Genomic DNA, 18,866 nt, shown 5'->3' with positions numbered 1-18,866 from the left:
CACCCCATGACTTTCCTTTTCCTTTACAGAGATGGACAATGGAGGTATCCTTGATTTCCTGTGGGATAACCTCACAATATAACCCAGGTTTCCATCAGGTCATGTATGAGCAGTGGACCCCTTGCCTTCTAAATCTACTTGGGAATAGAAGAAGCATCCAGTATTTTGCCACACAGGAGGAGCCTAATGGTATCAAATACCTCTTCTTTAGCTGAAAATTCAACTAGAGAGGGATTGACTTGCACCTGAGGCTATGGTCAATGGTTTCAGTATTGGTTAATGACTGTCTGTTGAGAACATTATGGAAGTGTTCAGACCACCTTTCCAGGATCATGTCCTTATCACTGACCAATATAGCTCCATCAGCACTTCTTATTGTTGTTTGTCCTTCATTCCTTGTCACCAACCTCACTCTCCTCCAGAGCCATCTGGGTCCAGTGGCAAGATGGATATCAAGATGACTGGAGATGGCCTCAGATGTATGTTTAAGGCAATTGGGGTTAAGTGACTTGTCCAGGGTCACACATTAATAAATGTCTGAGATGAGATTTGAACTCAGATTCTTGACTTCAGGGCCAGTTCTCCACTGTGCCACCTATGTGCCCCACTCTATCAGCCTTAAGTAGTTCAGATATTTCCTGGGGTTTTGGCCTATAAATAGCTTTCATAGAATCATAAAAGCACTCTGGATTGTTACTATCAGCATAAAACTGAATTTCATCTGCCTTCTTGCTGAGCTAAAAATCCTGTATTTTTCTCGCACTCTATATTTTGCTTGCACTTTGCTCTTCATGGAGTTAAATGTTGCCTTCTTAAAGATGGATGAACTATTCTGTTAGCAAATCCTGTGGAGTTCTTGATTAGCAGCTTCTAAATTTCCCCCTCATTTTTATCAAACTATCCTTTGTTAAGGGCTAAAATTCTAGCTAAACTGTCTAAAATATCTAATGAGTGGTCGCCAATAAATTATAAGCTTTAGCAAGAGTTAGACTTTTAAGCATTTATTAAGGAGAATAAGAATTTGATAAAGAGAGAGAGAAAGGCCTAGATTCCTATCTATTAAAGGGAGAGCACATTTCTAGCTCCGCTCTCCACCAGAGTCCAAAGGAAAGAGCGTGAGACCGAGCGCCAGTCTCTTCCTTCCTCCTCCCACTCGCCCACGTCACTTCCTGACGCCAAAGAAAAGACTCCTGGTCTTGCCCTCAAAGACCTTCGCTTCATGGGCGGGAACTCTTCTACAGTAAGTCTCCAGCAGGGGGCGTCATTCCAATCGTTACACCTTGATGCTTGTGAGCAATCTGGCCCACATGAATAAATGTGGTGCTGTACAACAAATCTCTGAAAGCTACCCACTCCTTTTCTGCTCCACTGTAGCCAACCATGTATTGGCTCAGCTTTCCCTTTAAATTAGCATGCAGAGCAATGGCTTGGGATGCAGTGGGATGACCTTGGGGTCTTTGGTATCTAACCATGCTCTGAGCACTCTATTGTGCCTGCTTTTACTACCTTTAGGGACCATTAAAATTGTTCACATCCTAATATTGAACGAACTGTGTTCCTGGTATAAATCCAGTGATCTTTGTGACATATTTCTGTAATGACTTTGCTAGTACTTTATTTTTAAATTTTGAATCAATATTCATTAGAAAACTTGGTCTATAGTTTTCTTTCAATTGTTGAACTCTCTGGTTTAGGTAATAAAACTATATTTGTCATAAAAGGAATTTGGTAGGACTCCTTCCATAACTATTTTTTCAAATAGTTCATATAGTGTTGTAATTGGTTGTTAAACGTTTCATAAAATTTGCTTGTAAGCATATCTGATTACTGGAGTTTTTCTCTTAGGGAGTTCATTTATGACTTGTTTAATTTACTTTGCTAAGCAGATAGGATTATTTAAATACTTCATTTCCATTTTTACAAATCTATGCAACTTATATTTTTGTAAAGATTCATTTCAAATATATTGTGAGTTAGATTGGCATATACTTGGGCAAAACGGCTCCTAATTATTACGTTAATTTCTTCATTTAATTTTATATTCACCTGTTTCATTTTTGATGAGTATTTGATTTTTTCTTTTAAAAATCAAATTAGCTGATAACTTTTGTGTACATTTTATTAAAAAAATGGGGTTTTTTTACTTATAATTTTACTAATCTTTGATTTTCAGGATTTCTATTTGGTGTTTAATTATTTTTAATTTATTATTTAAATAGGGTTTTTTAAAGTTACATGCCCAATTAATTCTTATTTTTCCATCATAAAAACTCTTCCTTGCACACCTCTTTTTTATAAGTTGTTTTTATAAATTTTCCTTTTGTTTCTTTTCTTTTCTGTTAACCCATTCTTCTTTTCCCTTCCCCTCTCCCAGGGCATACTTTTTTCTCATTCTTCCATTCTTTTTTTAAGATCATCTCCAGACAATACTCATACCCATGCCCTTTGTGTAAGCAGTCTCCTTTTAACTACCCTTATGATCATAAAGTTCTTATAGAAATATATGTATTATCTTCCCACATAAGAATGGTAACAGTTTAAGATTTTCAAGTTCCTTATTATTATTACTCACTCATGTTTTTATGCTTCACTTGAATTTTGTGTATGTTAAATTTCCTATTCAGCTCTAAACTCTTTAAGAATGCTTAAAGGTTCTCTATTTAGTATTCATTTTCCCCCTTATAAAGTATAATGAATTTTGCTGTGTATGTTCTTAGTTTTAATCCTATCTCCTTTATCATCCAGAATATCATATTACAAATTTTCCAGTCCTTAAAGGTAGCGGCTGCTAAATCTTGTGGGATCCTGATTGTGCCTTCATATTTGAATTGTCTTTCTGGTTGTTTACAGTACTTTCTCCTTCCCCTAAGAGTTCTGATGCTTGTTTAGAATATCCCCGAGTTTTTATTTGGGGATTTCGTCTAGGAGGTGGTCAGTGGATTCTCTGAGTTTCTACTTTGGCCTTGAGTTATGATAGCTAGTCAGTTTTCCTTGATAATGTCTTGAAATATAACATCAAAATGCTATTTTTAAATCATAATTTTCAGATAGTCCAATAACTCGTAAAACATATCTCCGAGGGGCAGCTAGGTGGTGCAGTGGATAGAGCACCGGACCTGGATTCAGGAGGACCTGAGTTCAAATTCGGCCTCAGACACTTAACACTTACTAGCTGTGTGACCCTGGGCAAGTCACTTAACCCCAGTTGCCTCACTAAAAAACAAAAACAAAAACATATCTCCTGCTGTGCATACACTTTGACCCAGTAATACCACTACCAGCCCTGTATCCCAAAGAGACCATAAAAAGGGGAAAAGGACCCACATGTACAAAAATGTGTATAGCAGCTCTCTTTGTGGTGGCAAAGAATTGGAAATCAAGGGAATGCCCATCAATTGGGGAAGGGCTGAACAAGTTGTGGTATATGAATGCAATGGAATACTATAGTGCTGTAAGAAACGATGAGCAGGCAGATTTCAGAAAAACCTGGAACGACTTAAGTGGACCGATGCTGAGTGAAGTGAGCAGAACCAGAGCATTGTACACAGTAACGACAACGTTGTATGATGATCAACTGTGATAGACTTGGCTTTTCTCAGCAGTGCAAATGATCCAAGACAATTCCCAAAGAACTCATGATAGAAAATATTCTCCACATCCAGAAAAAAGAACTGTGGATTCTGAATGCAGATTGAACCATACTGTTTCTACTTTTTTTCCCTTTTCTGAGGTTTTTCCCTTGTGTTCTGATTCTTCTTTCACAACATGACTAATGCAGAAATATGTCTAACATGATTATACATATATAACCTATATTAGATTGCTTTCTGTCTTGGGGGGCGAAGAGAGGGAGAAAAAATTTTTAACTAAAAATCTTATGAAAACAAATGTTGAAAACTATCTTTACATGTACCTGGAAAACAATAAAATACTATTAATTTAAAAACAACCCCCCCAAAAAATCCCCAAAACAAACCAAAAAACCTCTCCCAGATCTCTTTTCCAAATCACCTGTTTTTGCTGAGATATTTCATATTGGGTATTTTTTTTTATTGTTTTTTAATGTCTTGTGGACTGACTAGCTTCCACTTCACCAATTATAATTGTTCATTGTTAAAGAGTTATTTCCTGCAGTGAAGTTTTGTACTTTTGCCATTTGATCAATTCTTGTTCTTTGTTTTGCAGGGCAATGAGGGTTAAGTGACTTGCCCAGGGTCACACAGCTAATGTCAAATGTCTGTTGCATTTGACCTCAGGTCCTCCTGAATCCAGGGCCAGTGCATTATCCATTGCACCACCTAGCTGCTCCCAGTCAATTTTTTTTTTTTTTTTTTTGGTGAGGCAATTGGGGTTAAGTGACTTGCCCAGGGTCACACAGCTAGTAAGTGTTAAGTGTCTGAGGCCGGATTTGAACTCAGGTCCTCCTGAATCCAGGTCCGGTGCTCTATCCACTGCACCACCTAGCTACCCCCAGTCAATTATTTTTAAGTAATTATTTTTCCAATACTTTTTGTGCCCCCTTTTACTAAACTGTTTATTCTGCTGCCATATTTTCTTCTATTTTTAATTTGTTTTCCCAATTTTTCCTCTACCATTTTTATGTGATTTTTAGACTCTTGCTCCTTTTTAAAAATCTTTCTTTAGTTCTTCCAGTAATTCTGGTGGGCAACTTTCCAATCTGCATTTTTCTTTCAGGCTTTGTATATGTTTTCAAGCCATTCTCAATTTCTGTGTTTGGGTCTTGAGCTTCCCTGTCCCTATAATAGATACTTATGGTCAGGTTCTTTTTGTTGTCGGATTTTTCCAACCTATTTCTTGACTTTGGTCTTCATGTTAGAGTTGTTCACTACTGGGGTCAATGTCTGGCCTGAACTACTTTTTATGTTCTGCTGCTTTTACTACTAGGTCTACAGCCTTGGAGTTTTTAGTGATTTCAAAGTGGTGTGATTAAGGAAAAAATTTGGTTACTGCCCTCTTGGTGTGTGTTCTGGGCCTTACACAGGTAGGGTACCTGGTTCTTTGTGACCTTGACTGCACTTCTCCAACCTGAAAGTGACAGGTGTGAGATTCAAAATTGGATACACGAACATTAAACTCCCCCTTTTAACTTTTCCCTTATATCTATATATCAATATCTATATCTATATATCAGACCACTAAGAAAAGAAGCTTCTGAGCTTTAATCTGTGAGGGATTACTTTTTATTGCTTGGGAATTAATTCGACAACAAAAGGTGATGCCAATTAGGGAAATAGGGAAGTAGAAATACAAATGAATAATCTTAGATCTAAGCTTAGTCTATTTTCCTTTATAAAACTCACCGAATCCCAAACTGCCCGCCAGGCCGAGAACCAGCACACCCAAAGTTGAACACCAACCACGTGTTTCCTCTCACCTGCACGCCTCCCCGGCTAAGTTTAAAAGCCAGAGAAAGCAAACTTCCATTCCTCCCTCACTTTTAAGCTGGCGTCCCAGAAGTTTGTCGTAGTCTCCTCCCCAAAAGGGAGGTCCTTCAAAACCCGCTTCAGTAGCATGCGCAATCTCTCAAATGATTCAGCTAAAACTTCCAATATATATCTTTACCACAAATAATTTTTTTACCACACAGCAAAATTGGTGATGGATGACGGGACTGCCAAATATCTCCTGATCCTGTGCCCATTAAAAGCTCTGGGGTCCCAAAGTATCTCTTTATGACCAAATAAACAATGCCCTTACCTCTCCAGTGCTTCTACATCTGCTGCTGTCATCTCCAAAGCCACCAATCAATGCCAATTCCATTGCATCATGCTCCCAGACAACTCCTACCGCAGTGTTCTCAGACCTCTTTATGTCTTCCTCAACTACCCCAGGCTATAAAAATGATTTGCTGAGGGGCTTCTGGGTGGTGCAGTGGATAAAGCACTGGCTTTGGATTCAGGAGGACCTGAGTTCAAATCCAGCCTCAGACACTTGACACTTAACTAGCTGTGTGACCCTGGGCAAGTCACTTAACCCTTATTGCCATGCAAAAAAAATTTTTTTAAAAATGATTTGCTGAGATTTTTGTTGTCTCTTTTGTTCATTATTTATTTAGGTATATTTTTTAAGGTGTTAAAACAGGTGTACTGTAAGTTAGGCAAGCATCTTGGCTCTAGCTCCAATTTTCTGTATATTATGCACCTGATATGTTCAATTTTTCAAGTTTCCTATTTTTAAGTACTACAAAAGTTTCTAATACAGTTTGAATTTTGGTCCTTTGGGGCCTCTTTCCCAGAATACTAGGAGAGACTGTGCAGAGACGTAGAAACATGGGAACAAATATTCTGAGTCAGAAGACATCACAGAAACTACTGAGGCCAACCTGATCATTTTACAGATGAGTAAAACGAGGCACAGAAAGGTTCTTCTTTGTCCAGAGTTATGCAACAAGAATACATCTGAGAATACATTTGAATCCAAGTCTTCCTTACTGTAAACCCAGTGTCCCATCATTATAACATACTACCATCCTCTACACCATTCTGAATAATAATTTAAATTATAATAAAAGTGACTAAACTGTCCATATCTTTTAGCCAATAATTCTACTAGGAGACTTTTGACCCAAAGAATAATAATACCAAGCATTTAAATAGTGATTATTAATCAACTGGGGAATTGTTGGTGAAGTCATATGTATATGAATGATATGGACTACTATTGAGGAGTACTGAAAAAACAGCATTTCAGATGTAGGGGCCAAATTTAATATGGGGAGAGTTAATTGGGTGGCTCACCATCATATTGGGGTTCAGAAAATAATGAGGGACCTCTAGGTCCAAAGTTTCCTCTCTTCCAAACTGCCTTTTTTAGTTATTTCTCCCAGGCCAATAAGAAAGGAGATTAACAGCCTCTTTTCCACAAACAAATCAGGCTTTATTAATGGGAATAAAATATATAACAAAGGTGAAATTAATAAAGCCAGTAACAAAGGAATGGGGAAGAGAAAAATGGATAAGCTCCTTGGCTCTATCAAAGACTGACTCAATCCCCAAACTTGCTTCCAGCTCAGCTAATTCAAAGAGCTGGCCTCGTTTCTATTAACTCACCACCTGGAGTCCATAGTTTCTATGGGAGTCAGCTGTGCAGCCCCTCCCCAGTCCACTCTCAGAAACACACCAACAGGAAAGAGAGCCCCAGCCTCAGCATTCTCTTTTTCTACCTTTCCTCTCCCTCCCCCAAAAGGGAGGTCCTTCAAGTTGCTTGGCCGAGAGTGGTCCCCTGGTGATGTCAGTAGTATACGTCACTCAGGGCAGGCCAAATGTGGCCTGTATCTAATCATCCCAAGTAGGTACTTAGTCAGTTTCTCAAACAATACTAAAGCAATCAGGTGGGACCCCTGGGTGTCTGCCAAATTCCATTATTTTATCACACAGAGGGAAAAAATACATATACAGGGCTTTCTGCACAGTATGAAATTTGGGTTGCCTAGGTCTGGGCTGAAGCAAGAGGTCTTTCCTTGTTAATTAATTAAATCCATAAGTTTTACCTCCAGCATAATTTCTCCAATGTACAGTCAAGTCTGAATCCATGTCAAGGCTTTCCCGTGATCATTGTTTTTATAAGTCCTCTTTCTAATTTGGATATTCTGATGGATAGTTTGTCCTGTCAGCAAAAGGTATTTCCCCACTGAGCATATCCACAAGGTTTCTCTCCACAATTCATCCTCTGATGTAAAAAGATAATCTCTGACTGAAGGTCTTACCACAATGAGTTTAAATTGTGCTTCTATCCAAAACAAATGTTCTTATATCTAACAAGCTTCATACTCCTTTTCAATGCCATTGATCATTCATTACAGTGATGAGGTTTCTATCAAGTTTGAATTCTCCTATGGAAAATAAGGGATGACTGCTGCTGAAAGGTTTGACCACATTAATTACATTCATGTTTCTCCCTAGTGAAGATTTTTCTGATGTTTACCAAGACCAGACCTGCATCTGAAAGCCTTTCCGCATTGATTACATTCATAAAGTTTCTCTCCAGTGTGGATTCTCTTATGTTCAGCAAGACTGGAGTTGCATCTGAAAGCCTTTCCACATTGATCACATTCATAAGATTTCTCACCAGTGTGGATTTTCTGATGTACAGTAAAACTGGAGCTATATCTGAAAGCCTTTCCACATTGATTACATTCATAAGGTGTTTCTCCAGTGTGGATTCTCTTATGTTCAGCAAGACTGGAGTTGTATCTGAAAGCCTTTCCACAATGAATACATTCATAAGGCTTCTCTCCAGTGTGGATTCTCTCATGTTCAAGAAGACTGGAGTTGCATGTGAAAGCGTTTCCACATTGATCACATTCATAAGATTTCTCACCAGTGTGGATTTTCTGATGTCCGGTAAAACTGGAGCTACATCTGAAAGCCTTTCCACATTGATTACATTCATAAGGTCTTTCTCCAGTGTGGATTCTTTTATGTTGAACAAGATGGGAGCTTTGTGTGAAAGTCTTTCCACAATAAGTACATTCATATGGTTTCTTTCCAGTATGGATTCTCTTATGTTTAGTCAGACTAGAACAGTATCTGTAAGTCTTCCCACATTGAAAACAATTATAAGGTTTCTCTCCAGTGTGGATTCTCAGATGTCGGGTAAGATGAGAATTCCGCGTGTAAGTCTTTCCACACTGACTACATTCATAAGGTTTCTCTCCACTGTGGATTCTCTGATGTACAACAAGACTGAAGCTTTGTCTGAAAGTCTTCCCACATTGAATACAATTATAAGGTTTCTCTCCACTGTGAATTTTCTGATGTATAGCAAGATTGCTTCTACATTTGAAAGTCTTTCCACATTGATTACAGTCATAAGGTTTAACTCCAGTGTGGATTCTCTGATGCAGAGCAAGATTAGAGCTCTTACTGAAAGTCTTTCCACAATCATTACATTCATAAAGTTTCTTTCCAGTGTGCTTTCTCTGATGTACAATAATGGAAACCTTTTCACTGATAGGCTTACCATATTCAAGACATTCATGAGATTTCTCTCTAGTATGAATTCTCTGGTGGGAAATAAGAGATGACTGTTGCCTGAAGGCCTTTCCACAAACCATACATTTATATAGTTTTTCACTAATATGAAATTTCTGATGGTGAACAGGGGATGACTGTTGCTTAAAGACTTTACCAGATTCATTATATCCATGTTTCTTTCCATTCTGAATTTTCTGGTGGTCAATGAGCTTTGAATTACAACTGAAGGCCTCATCACCTTCATTACATATAAAAAGTATTTTTTCAGTATGACTTTTCTGATGTCTAATTAGGTCTGAATTCGAGCCGATGGCCATCTCCCATTGATTACATCGATAAGGCTGCACTTCAGGAGGCTTCTCATGAGACTCAACAAGCTTTGCCTGTTCAGTAAAGCAGACCCTATACTTTCTATCCTGAGAACAGCGATTCCCTGAGGTCCTTTTCTTACAATGAATTAGGACTGAACATTGTCTGAAACTCTTTCCATCTTCATCAAATTTATGACAATGCTTTTGCTTTTTCTCTATCTTGACATCAGAGTCACAGATTTCTCTCAAATTGAGGTTGCAGTGACCATCATTCATGAAATTCAGCTGTTGTGATTCTTCCACAGAAATGCTGGGCTTTACACTAGTCTCCCTCATTTTGAGCCTAGTCTCTCCATCTAAGGGAAACAACAACCAAAAAAAAACATTTATAAGGACACATACACATATCCACTGTCAGAAAGTGAACTGATTTATTATGTATTTCCCTAGGGGAAAGAGAAGAGTCTTCAAATTTAAATGGACAGATTTAATCAGATCAAAATACAATTAGCTCACATCCCCAGGATGATTTAATTTACAGAGTTTCACATACAAAACATTGCATCCTCACAACAAACCTGATACAGGCACGCCCAGCATTATCATAATATTCACAACTGGGGCCATGAGCTCAGAATGGTTGAGTGACTTGACCAACATCCCTCCAGCGGAGACAACTCCAATCCTATTACTGAGCATGCTCTGTCCATAGTACTAGAGGACCTTTCCCCACTGCACATTCTTTTTATTTAAAGAAAAACTTATAATGGTATATTCACCTGTTTGTATTTGTAAGTGTGTGTACAGACCACTGTATTAAGCAGTGGTTTAAACAAGTGCCCAATGGAAGTAGTATACTTGGCATGTCTATAGAATCATTTTATAGATGTTGCTGCATAAGGATGAGTCAATGCCAAAGGAATAGTATAAGATATTGTCAAAAACTGATTTATTAAAAGCACCCTTTTAAAAATGCAAATGTGGTTGGATTTCTAAGCTATACTTCTAGCCACATTCTGTAGTCAATTTGAATGTACTTAGTAAAAATGTAGGGAATGTTATTTTTTACTCAGCTGTTTGAAAAATAGTTTCTTTGGGAGGGTATCCCTTAAAATTTCTCTGAGTGTTGGCAGGAAACCCATATGTCACACTGTAATAGACGGGTATAATTCCTAAGTACCAAGACTCAGCAATAATCACTTAAGCAATCAGTCCCAACAGTCTTCTAGTGATTATTTCCATCCATAACGACCGTATTTACCTCTTTATCACTGCCTTTCAGTGGCTATGTCAGCATATCCTGGGGAATTCCCAGAGCTTAACATTATGTTCTCTGAATTGGCTTCTGGTCGAAGGATGCCTTTAAGAAGAGAAATCTTAAACCTTGGTGCTGGAGGAGCGATCTGATGGCCATTCTTGCTCCAGTCAGGTCCAGTATTCCCCACCCTCAGACAAGTAGCCTAATGTCAGGCTGTGCAGCCCAGGTATCAGCCATAGACACTGCAGCCCCAGTGGGGGGTCTCTTCTGTTCTTTAGGACAACATACAGGTAAGGGCAGGAAATCTCAGTGGGGGTCAGGTGGGGTGGGGTACTCTGAGACCTCTGTCCTCTCCTACACGTGTGGCCATTAGCTGCTGGATTCCACAGCAACACCCCAACCACCAAGGACCCCACACCCCAAGACTAACCAGAGACAAGAACTCTGCAGTCTCTGGAGGCCCATAACTCCCCAGCCCAGCTTCTCCCCTCTTCCCACCCCTTTGCAGGACCTCAACTGTACTTTTTTTTTTTTTTTTTTAGTGAGGCATTTGGGGTTAAGTGACTTGCCCAAGGTCACACAGCTAGTAAGTGTCAAGTGTCTGATGCCGGATTTGAACTCAGGTCCTCCTGAATCCAGGGCCGGTGCTTTATCCACTGAGCCACTGAGCTGACCCTCAACTGTACTTTCAATCGTTTCTTCAAATACCAGTTGTTGTTTATACTTTTTTATAAGGTTGTGGTCCTTCTTTCTCTTTATTGATCAGATTGGATACATCACCAGTCATTTGTAAATTTCATGTGCCTTAGCACGTGAAATAGTTCTCTTGCTATGTAGTGATTTTCAATATTGTATGCAACATTTCTTATATTGTATTCAGATCTATAAATGGTATGGAATTGAAAATTGTATTATATGAAATTATTTAATTATTGAGAATTGTATCTAGTTCTGTATTTTGGTATTTTATATTGTATTTTATTTTGTATTCTTTGTGCTATTTAATTATTTTACTTTGCATTATTTAATTATGGATTGAAAACTGTACCTATTCACAAAAATCAATATTCATGGACCAAATATAGACTTGACGGCATGGGTCTCAGTGGTAGAGTTTGTAGAAGTCATATTAGACAGCCTGAGCCCTTTTGAAATTCTTTCAAGAGACTTCCATGACCCAAGTTCCAAACAATAGATATTACAGAAGCATAGTTTTATTCCTGCAAGGGAAGTGAAAGGCCATGATGTCCAACCCCTTCATTTCACAGATGGGGAAACTGAGGTTCAGTGACTTGCCCAGGATCTTACTGCTAAAAGTATCTGGAAAAAGTGAAGTCCTTCCTGCCTCCAAATCTAGCAGTCCCTTCCCTGTGACATGGAGCTACCTCTGGTGATAACAGCCCTCATACATCTCCTCTAACCTCACTTACCTGGACAAAGGTTGCTTGGGCCTTCTCCCTCCAGCATCCAAGGTGCTTCCTCTTGCTCAAAATGGGAGATCAAATCTTCTCTGGGCCCTGGAAGTCCTGGCCATGAGGAATAAGGAAGGGATGTGGATGAAGAGACAATTGTGATTTAGTTCTCTTTAGGGAAGGGGGACATGCAAGAAGGGTCACAGGATGGATCCCAGGGCTCCTCAAGGAGGGTTTCCATGGGATTGATTGTTGGGAGCTTTGGTGGGTGGTGGGCAGGAGATCATTTGGAAGCCAATCTGGAATCAGAAAATCCTGTGTTCTCAACTTCCTTCACAGAAGAATTCCATTATCTGAGAGCTCAGTCCCTATGATGCAGCCATAAGGCTGAGTCCATAGATTCCATTATATGAGCACCTTGGGCCTGGATTCAGGAAGCCTGAGTTCAAACCCAGTCTCAGACACTAATGAGCTAAGAGCCCCAGGCAACCCACTTAAGCTCTGTGCGCCTCACTTTCCTCAACTGTAAAATATCATCTACCTCACAGATTTGTGAGGATCACATTAGCTAATATTTGTCAAGAAAGCTCCTAGCACAGGGCCTGCTAAGTAGATGTATCAATGCTTATTCTCTTCACTTCTTTTCCCACCATTTGCACTGGAATTCAGGAGAGGTATGTTGGTATACTAGGCTTCTGAGGGTAAGACTAGGAGCAGTGAGCTACAACTTTAGGCATGTTAATAGTGTGGTAAAAAAATATGAAAGGTTTTTAACAGTCAGTTAGGATAACTGAAAGACGCCAGTTTTTGAAGGACCACCCTTTTGGGGAGGAGACGAACAGTCCGCCTGCTGTGCATGTCAGACTGCCTGCGGCGCACTCGACTTCCAGGGTGGAGAGAATGGAAGTGGGGCTTTTTTGCTGGCCTGCTCAGCTGGTCTCCTGACAGCGCTGCACAGACGGTCTCTCTCTCCAAAGGTGGCCTTCGGTTTGGTGAGTTTTTATAAGGAATATAGACTAAGCTTAGACTTAAGAGGATTTGTATTGTGTTTCTACTTTCCTATCCTTCTAATCAACATCACCTTGTGACTACAATAACAATAAAAGGTCTATCTAGAAAACCAAAAGCTTCTTCCATTTACTAGTCTGGGAGATAAATTAAGGGAAAGGTTAAGTAGGGGAGATTTATGATCTAATATCCAATTTTAAATCTCACAATAGGAAGAACACTCCAAAGACCAGGCCCAACCCAAAGAGGAAGGGGCTACTCTGGGAGGGAGGGGGCTCCCTTTACTGCCCATCTCCAAGGAGAAGCTGCCTGACCAGTTTTCAGAGATTTGGCAGACAGAATTCATGTTCAGGGAGAGGTTAGACTAGATACAACCTCTGAGATGACTTCCAACTTCAACACCAATTTGATCTTTGACATCAGGCTCCCTAGAACCAGTAAGAGGCACAAAGCACACCCCCAACTCCCTATCACCCACCAAAGACCTTCTGCAAGAAAACCCAGTGGCAGGAGGACCCTGCCTCTTGGACACAAGAGATCAGCACTTTGGCCTTTCTCATTGATAAATGCTGGCACACCAGGAAGGGAATGAAGGCAGTCCCTTTGATGGCGGACTCAGATTTCCCGGAGGAAGTGCTCCTTACCCAGGGAGAGCAGGTTCCGGGCATTCTCCAGCATGACCTCCTTGTACAGCTCTTTCTGAGAAGAGTCCAAGAGGCGCCACTCCTCAGGGGTGAAACCCACAGCTACATCCTTGAATGTCACCAAACCCTAAACCATCAAAGATGATAGGAATGAGAACTGAAAGAGACTTCAGAATTCACCTAGTCCAACCCTCATTAATTTTGAGAGAAATGATTATTCATAACCAATAATTTGGGAAATCCATAGTTCTGTTCTTATTCTAAAGTCCTGATTTTAAAAGTTCACTCTTGAAGGGCATGGCTGATAATGAGATTGGACTAGGACCCCACCCTTCTGGGGCAGCCATACTGCTCTGCTTAGGCTTGGGTAGGGCATACCTTCTTTGAATGATAGTCTTGGTGTAGAGACACTTTCTCTATTTATTTTTTTTTACTAGGCAAAAGAGGCTTTTCTTTGCCTCCTTTCTTCCCCAGCCTTAATTGCTGAATGGGCACTGCCTCAGGGATACATCTGGGAGAGGCCCTAGCTTAAGAGGCAATGCATCTAGGCCATTTCCAGTCATCCTGATGTATATCTTGCCACTGGACCCACATGGTTCTGGAGGAGATAGTGAGGCTGGTGAATTTGCAGAGCCCTTCCTCACTAAGATCCAATTCACTTCAAGTCATCTGATCACCTCCCAGATGTCACTGTCCTCTTTAAGAACCAACGACAACAGTTTCTCTGTCCAAGGGTGGCATGATGTCACTTTGAGTCCTTATTGCCCTTCTTCTTCCACAAGAACATATAAGCCCTGAGCCTGCTGCCATGATAGTCTTTGAGAAAGACAACCAAATCACTCAACATGCTGGCCTTATTAATAAAATGATTAAGTTTTCCAGTGTTGGAGAAGCTGGGGAAAACTTGGAACACTAATGCATTGTTGGTGGACCTGTGAACTGATCCAACCATTCTGGAGAGTAATTTGGAACAATGCCCAAAGGGCCTTTGGGACCATGCATACCCTTTGACCCAGTAATACCACTACTAGGTCTGTATCCCAAAGAGACCATAAAAAAGGGAAAAGGATCCACATGTACAAAAATATAGCAGCTTCCTTTGTGGTGGCAAAAAATTGGAAATCAAGGGAATGACCATCAATTGAGGAATGGCTAAACAAGTTGTAGTATATGAATGTAATGGAATACTATTGTGCTATAAGAAATGATGAACAGGCAGATTTCAGAAAAAACTAGAAAGACTTAAGTGGACGGATGCTGAGTGAAGTGAGCAGAACCAGGAGAACATTGTACACAGTAACAGCCACATTGTGTGATGATTAACTGTGACAGACTTGGCTATTCTTAGCTGTGCAATGATCCAAGACAATTCTGAAGGACTCTTGATGGAAAATGCTCTCTAGATCCAGAAAAAAAGAACTATGGATTCTGAATGCAGACTGGAACCAGACTGTTTCTATGTTTTGGTTGCTGTTTTTTCTTTCCCGAGGTTTTTCCTTTCTGTTCTGATTCTTCTTCCACAATATGACTAATGCAGAAATACATTTAATGTGATTGTACATATATAACCTATATCAGATTGCTTTCTGTCTTGGGGAGGGGGGACAAAAGGAAGGGAAGAAGAAAAATTTGGAACTAAAAATCTTATGAAAACAAATGTTGAAAACGATCTTTACATTTAACTGGAAAATCATAAAATACTTGTATGATAAAAAAAATCCTTTTAAATTAAAAATAAAGTTCCCCAGAATCTATGTCTTTTGAATTTTTAATTGCCACAATTTACAGAATGAAACTAAAGCACAGAAAAGGGATTTGTCCAAAGGTCAATGACTCTCAGAGCCAACACTTAAAACTATAGTCATAAAAAGCACAACAGAATATACTAAGAACAGCTTTTTATATATGCAGTTGGAATACAATTAAGAAATGAGTTACTATGAATTGCTTCTCCCTGTGGAATGAGAGAAGTCATGTGTTCTATCAGAGATAGAGAAGGATCTGTGTGAGAAACAGATATGGTGATATGAACCGTATTTATTGTGATGTAAAGAAAACTCCATGGAGAGGTGGTGAGATGTTTGCAGGTACTGGGTATTCTGAGGGGGGAAAAGTTTCTGGTGATAAACTCCATTTTGTGCACTGTGAGTGAGATTTCCCCCACCCCTTAGTTATAAGAGATTTAAGGGGCAGCTAGGTGGCACAGGGGATAGAGTACCGGCCCTGGAGTCAGGAGTACCTGAGTTCAAATCCGGCCTCAGACACTTAACACTTACTAGCTGTGTGACCCTGGGCAAGTCACTTAACCTCAATTACCTCACTAAAAAAAAAAAAGTTATTAGAGATTTAAAGTGATTTAATTATGCTAATAATCAGCATATTAACTGAAAAAATGTGATTTATTATATTTTGATTTCTTATTTCAATTGTATTAGTAGATTAAGTTTCTTTTCTTTCTAATCAATAATGTCAGATGGTACTTTCCAATGTTAAGCATTAAGTAATATTAGAGGATACTATAGTCAGCAATAATATATTTCAGAAATCACGAGTGATATGCTTGACTAGGAGGGGGTCATGCAGCAGAACTATGACCCTGCTGTCACAAGAAGACTGATAAGAGTATTGGAAAATGCTGACATTTGTCACATAGGCAGTGTCAGTATTTCCTTTAAAATTAGATTCTTTTCATTAGTACGGTAGATGAGCATCCAAGCTCTGTAAGGGTATAAAAAGCCCATGGATTCTGTAGCCCAAGGCCTGACTGACCCGCTTTATTGTGAGAGGCCCTCGCTCAAGAAACATTTCCTAGGGCTTGGAGACTTTGCTGCTTCTTTTCCTTCATCAGACATAGAAATTTAAAAACAGGACAAAGTAATTTCCCTAAATCAAAGGTCTGATCAGGTCACTCAATTCTTCAATTCGCTCCAATGGATCCCGACCACCTCCAGATCAAACACAAATTCTCTTGCATTCAACACCCATCGTGGCCCAGACACCCCCTGGTATTCCAGTCTTCTCCACCTTCTTTCAGGCACCTATTCAATGATCCAATGACACTGGCCTCCTTGCTGCTCCAGAAAGAAGACACTTCACCTTTCTAGTCAGGGCACTTGCTCTGACAATCCTCCATCATGAGGATCCTCTCTCATCTCTGACTACTGGCTTCCAGCAAGTCCCAACTAAAATCTGACCTTCAACAGGAAGCCTTCTGCAACCCCTCTAAATTCTAATACTTTCTCTCTTTCCATTATATTCTCTTTCCCTGCCCACAGCTTGGTGAGGACACTGACAATTGGTGCAGACCACATCAGCCAAGCCTCTGGGCACATGCAGAGCTCTTTGGGGCTATCAGTCCTGCCAAGATCAGGGGGCAAAATCAGCAGCCTGAGGCTTTAGTCCCCTGAGCCCACCCAGACTAGAAGATGGGCTCAATAGTTGTTAGGGAAAAGTTATCCCCCTTCCAGAGTGAGATGCTGAGACAGAGGTATCTCCATAGTCAGGTGGACAGAGCCAGGCTGGGCCTGGAGTCAGGAAGATCTGGATTCAAATCAAGCCTCAGAAAATGACTAGCCACATGCCCCTCCCATAACCTGTCTTAGCCTCAGTCTTGTCCCTGCTCAGTGGGGATGATGACAGCACCCGGGCCCCAGGGTTGTTGGGAGGGTCTGAGCTCCTATTTGTAAAGCACTTAGCACAGGCCCAGCACACAGTAGGCACTCTATAAATGCCTGTTCCCTTCTCTTCCCTTCCTTCTGCACCCTCCCATTTGTCACCCTGCTTCCTGTCTCTCACCACTCCTGCCCAAGTCACTTTCCTTAAGCTCAGCTGTGACCATGTGGCTCCTCTGCTCACCCAACCCTAGGGGATCCCTCTTGCCTCTGGGGTCAAATGTCATCCCCCTCCTAGGGCTGGAAAGCCCTGCCTGAGCTGGCCCTCATGGCTCCTTCCAGCCTCATTAGACACTCCTCACCCTCCTGTCCCCAGAGATCCAGCCCCAGGGGCCTCCTCTTGGGTTCTCACATACAGCACTCCACCTCCCTCATCTTGCTCAGTGTACTGTCTGTACCCCCTTACCTAGAACCTCTCTTTCCTTCCCTCCACCTGGGTATATCACTTGTAATGAGGGAGGAACTCACACACACACACACACACACACACACACACAGGGCAGCAACTGGGGGAGTTAGTGCTCCAGAGGCCCACATGCCATGAATCAGCCCAAAAGGCCGCAGAACGGAGCAGGGCAGTGTGGTCACTGCTGCATTCAATTTCATGCCTATTTTTGTCAAACAATCCACAGGGAAGAAAGACCGCCGGCTTCCTGGACAATCCTCTGTGTCTATGGAAACGGCCTCATGGGCTGATGCTGGTTAAGTCTGTGGACAACAGACTGCACTCACCTGGGGTGGGGGTCTGTGGCTCCCAGGGGCCATTCCCTCTGGCTCCGGGCTCTCTCCTTAGACCAGGCCTAGGTCCTCTGCAGGCTCAGCTGAGAAGAATCCCGGGGGGGGGGGGGCACCTTTTCTCTCTCTTCCTGGGCAGGAGGCTGGTCTGCAGGGATTTCTACAGGGAGAAGAGACCAGTCAGGGCTTCAAGGAAGCCTGGGTCAGAGATCTCCCTCCAGTTGGCACTCTGCCCTCCCTGCACCCCCTCTCCCCAACCCTCAAACAGGAGGCCTAGTTAAGGAAGGGTCTGGGAGGCAGGACACTAACAATGCGGGGGAGGAAGGAGGGAGCAATATATATATAATTCTAATCCAAATTTCAATTTAGAAATATTACCAATCATTATCCCCTTATATTCTTAAAAGTTAAAATCATAAATGATTCTCCTAACAGAAAGTCAATGACTGCGCAGTTTCACAGAGAAATTTCACAGATTTAGTAGGCCGTGCAAAAAGCAAAAGTTCTTTTTAAAACTGAAACCTAATTTACAGCTAGCTTTCTAATTTTTAAACCCAATTAAAAATAAATACTTAGTATCAGAAGGAAAAGTAAAGAAAGAAATGAGTATCTCAATCTGCAGCTTGAAAGTACTCACAAGCTTGGAGGTCCAATCCAGTGAGAAGTCTGCATTCGGGGTTCTCTCCTTCAGGAAGTGACTGAGGGGAAATGTCCCCAGGGTTGAGCTCAGACAGAGTCCCAGAGTTGAATAGGAGGAACCCAAAGGACAGAATCACTGCAGGATCATGTCGAGGTCACCAAAATTGTCGGGAAAAATTTCTAAATCCGACA

The 18,866-nt window shown here is 40.9% G+C and overlaps 1 protein-coding gene across 2 annotated transcripts in view; it reads right to left on the bottom strand.

The window, feature by feature from the left end:
• Positions 1-18,127, bottom strand: part of LOC122746600 (zinc finger protein 883-like) — a 28,010-nt gene extending 9,883 nt beyond the window's left edge. Inside the window, exons 1-4 of one of the 2 annotated variants that reach the window (XR_006355556.1) lie at positions 18,033-18,127; positions 13,630-13,756; positions 11,996-12,091; positions 7,511-9,663 (exon numbers count right to left, since the gene is read on the bottom strand). Coding sequence is in view for 1 of the 2 variants with exons in the window: in XM_043992346.1 (XP_043848281.1) it covers positions 7,919-9,663; positions 11,996-12,091; positions 13,630-13,756; positions 18,033-18,065 (2,001 nt within the window). In the remaining variant the exon portion in view is untranslated. Of the gene's footprint in view, positions 1-7,012; positions 9,664-11,995; positions 12,092-13,629; positions 13,757-18,032 lie in introns of those variants that run through there. The other variant, XM_043992346.1, reaches the window with a different exon arrangement.
• Positions 18,128-18,866: the final 739 nt, after the last annotated feature.

The sequence above is a fragment of the Dromiciops gliroides genome, chromosome 3, assembly GCF_019393635.1.
Source record: "Dromiciops gliroides isolate mDroGli1 chromosome 3, mDroGli1.pri, whole genome shotgun sequence".
NCBI lineage: Eukaryota > Metazoa > Chordata > Mammalia > Microbiotheria > Microbiotheriidae > Dromiciops > Dromiciops gliroides.
Note: the sequence above shows the minus strand (reverse complement) of the source record. Positions and strands in the feature narration are given on the sequence as shown.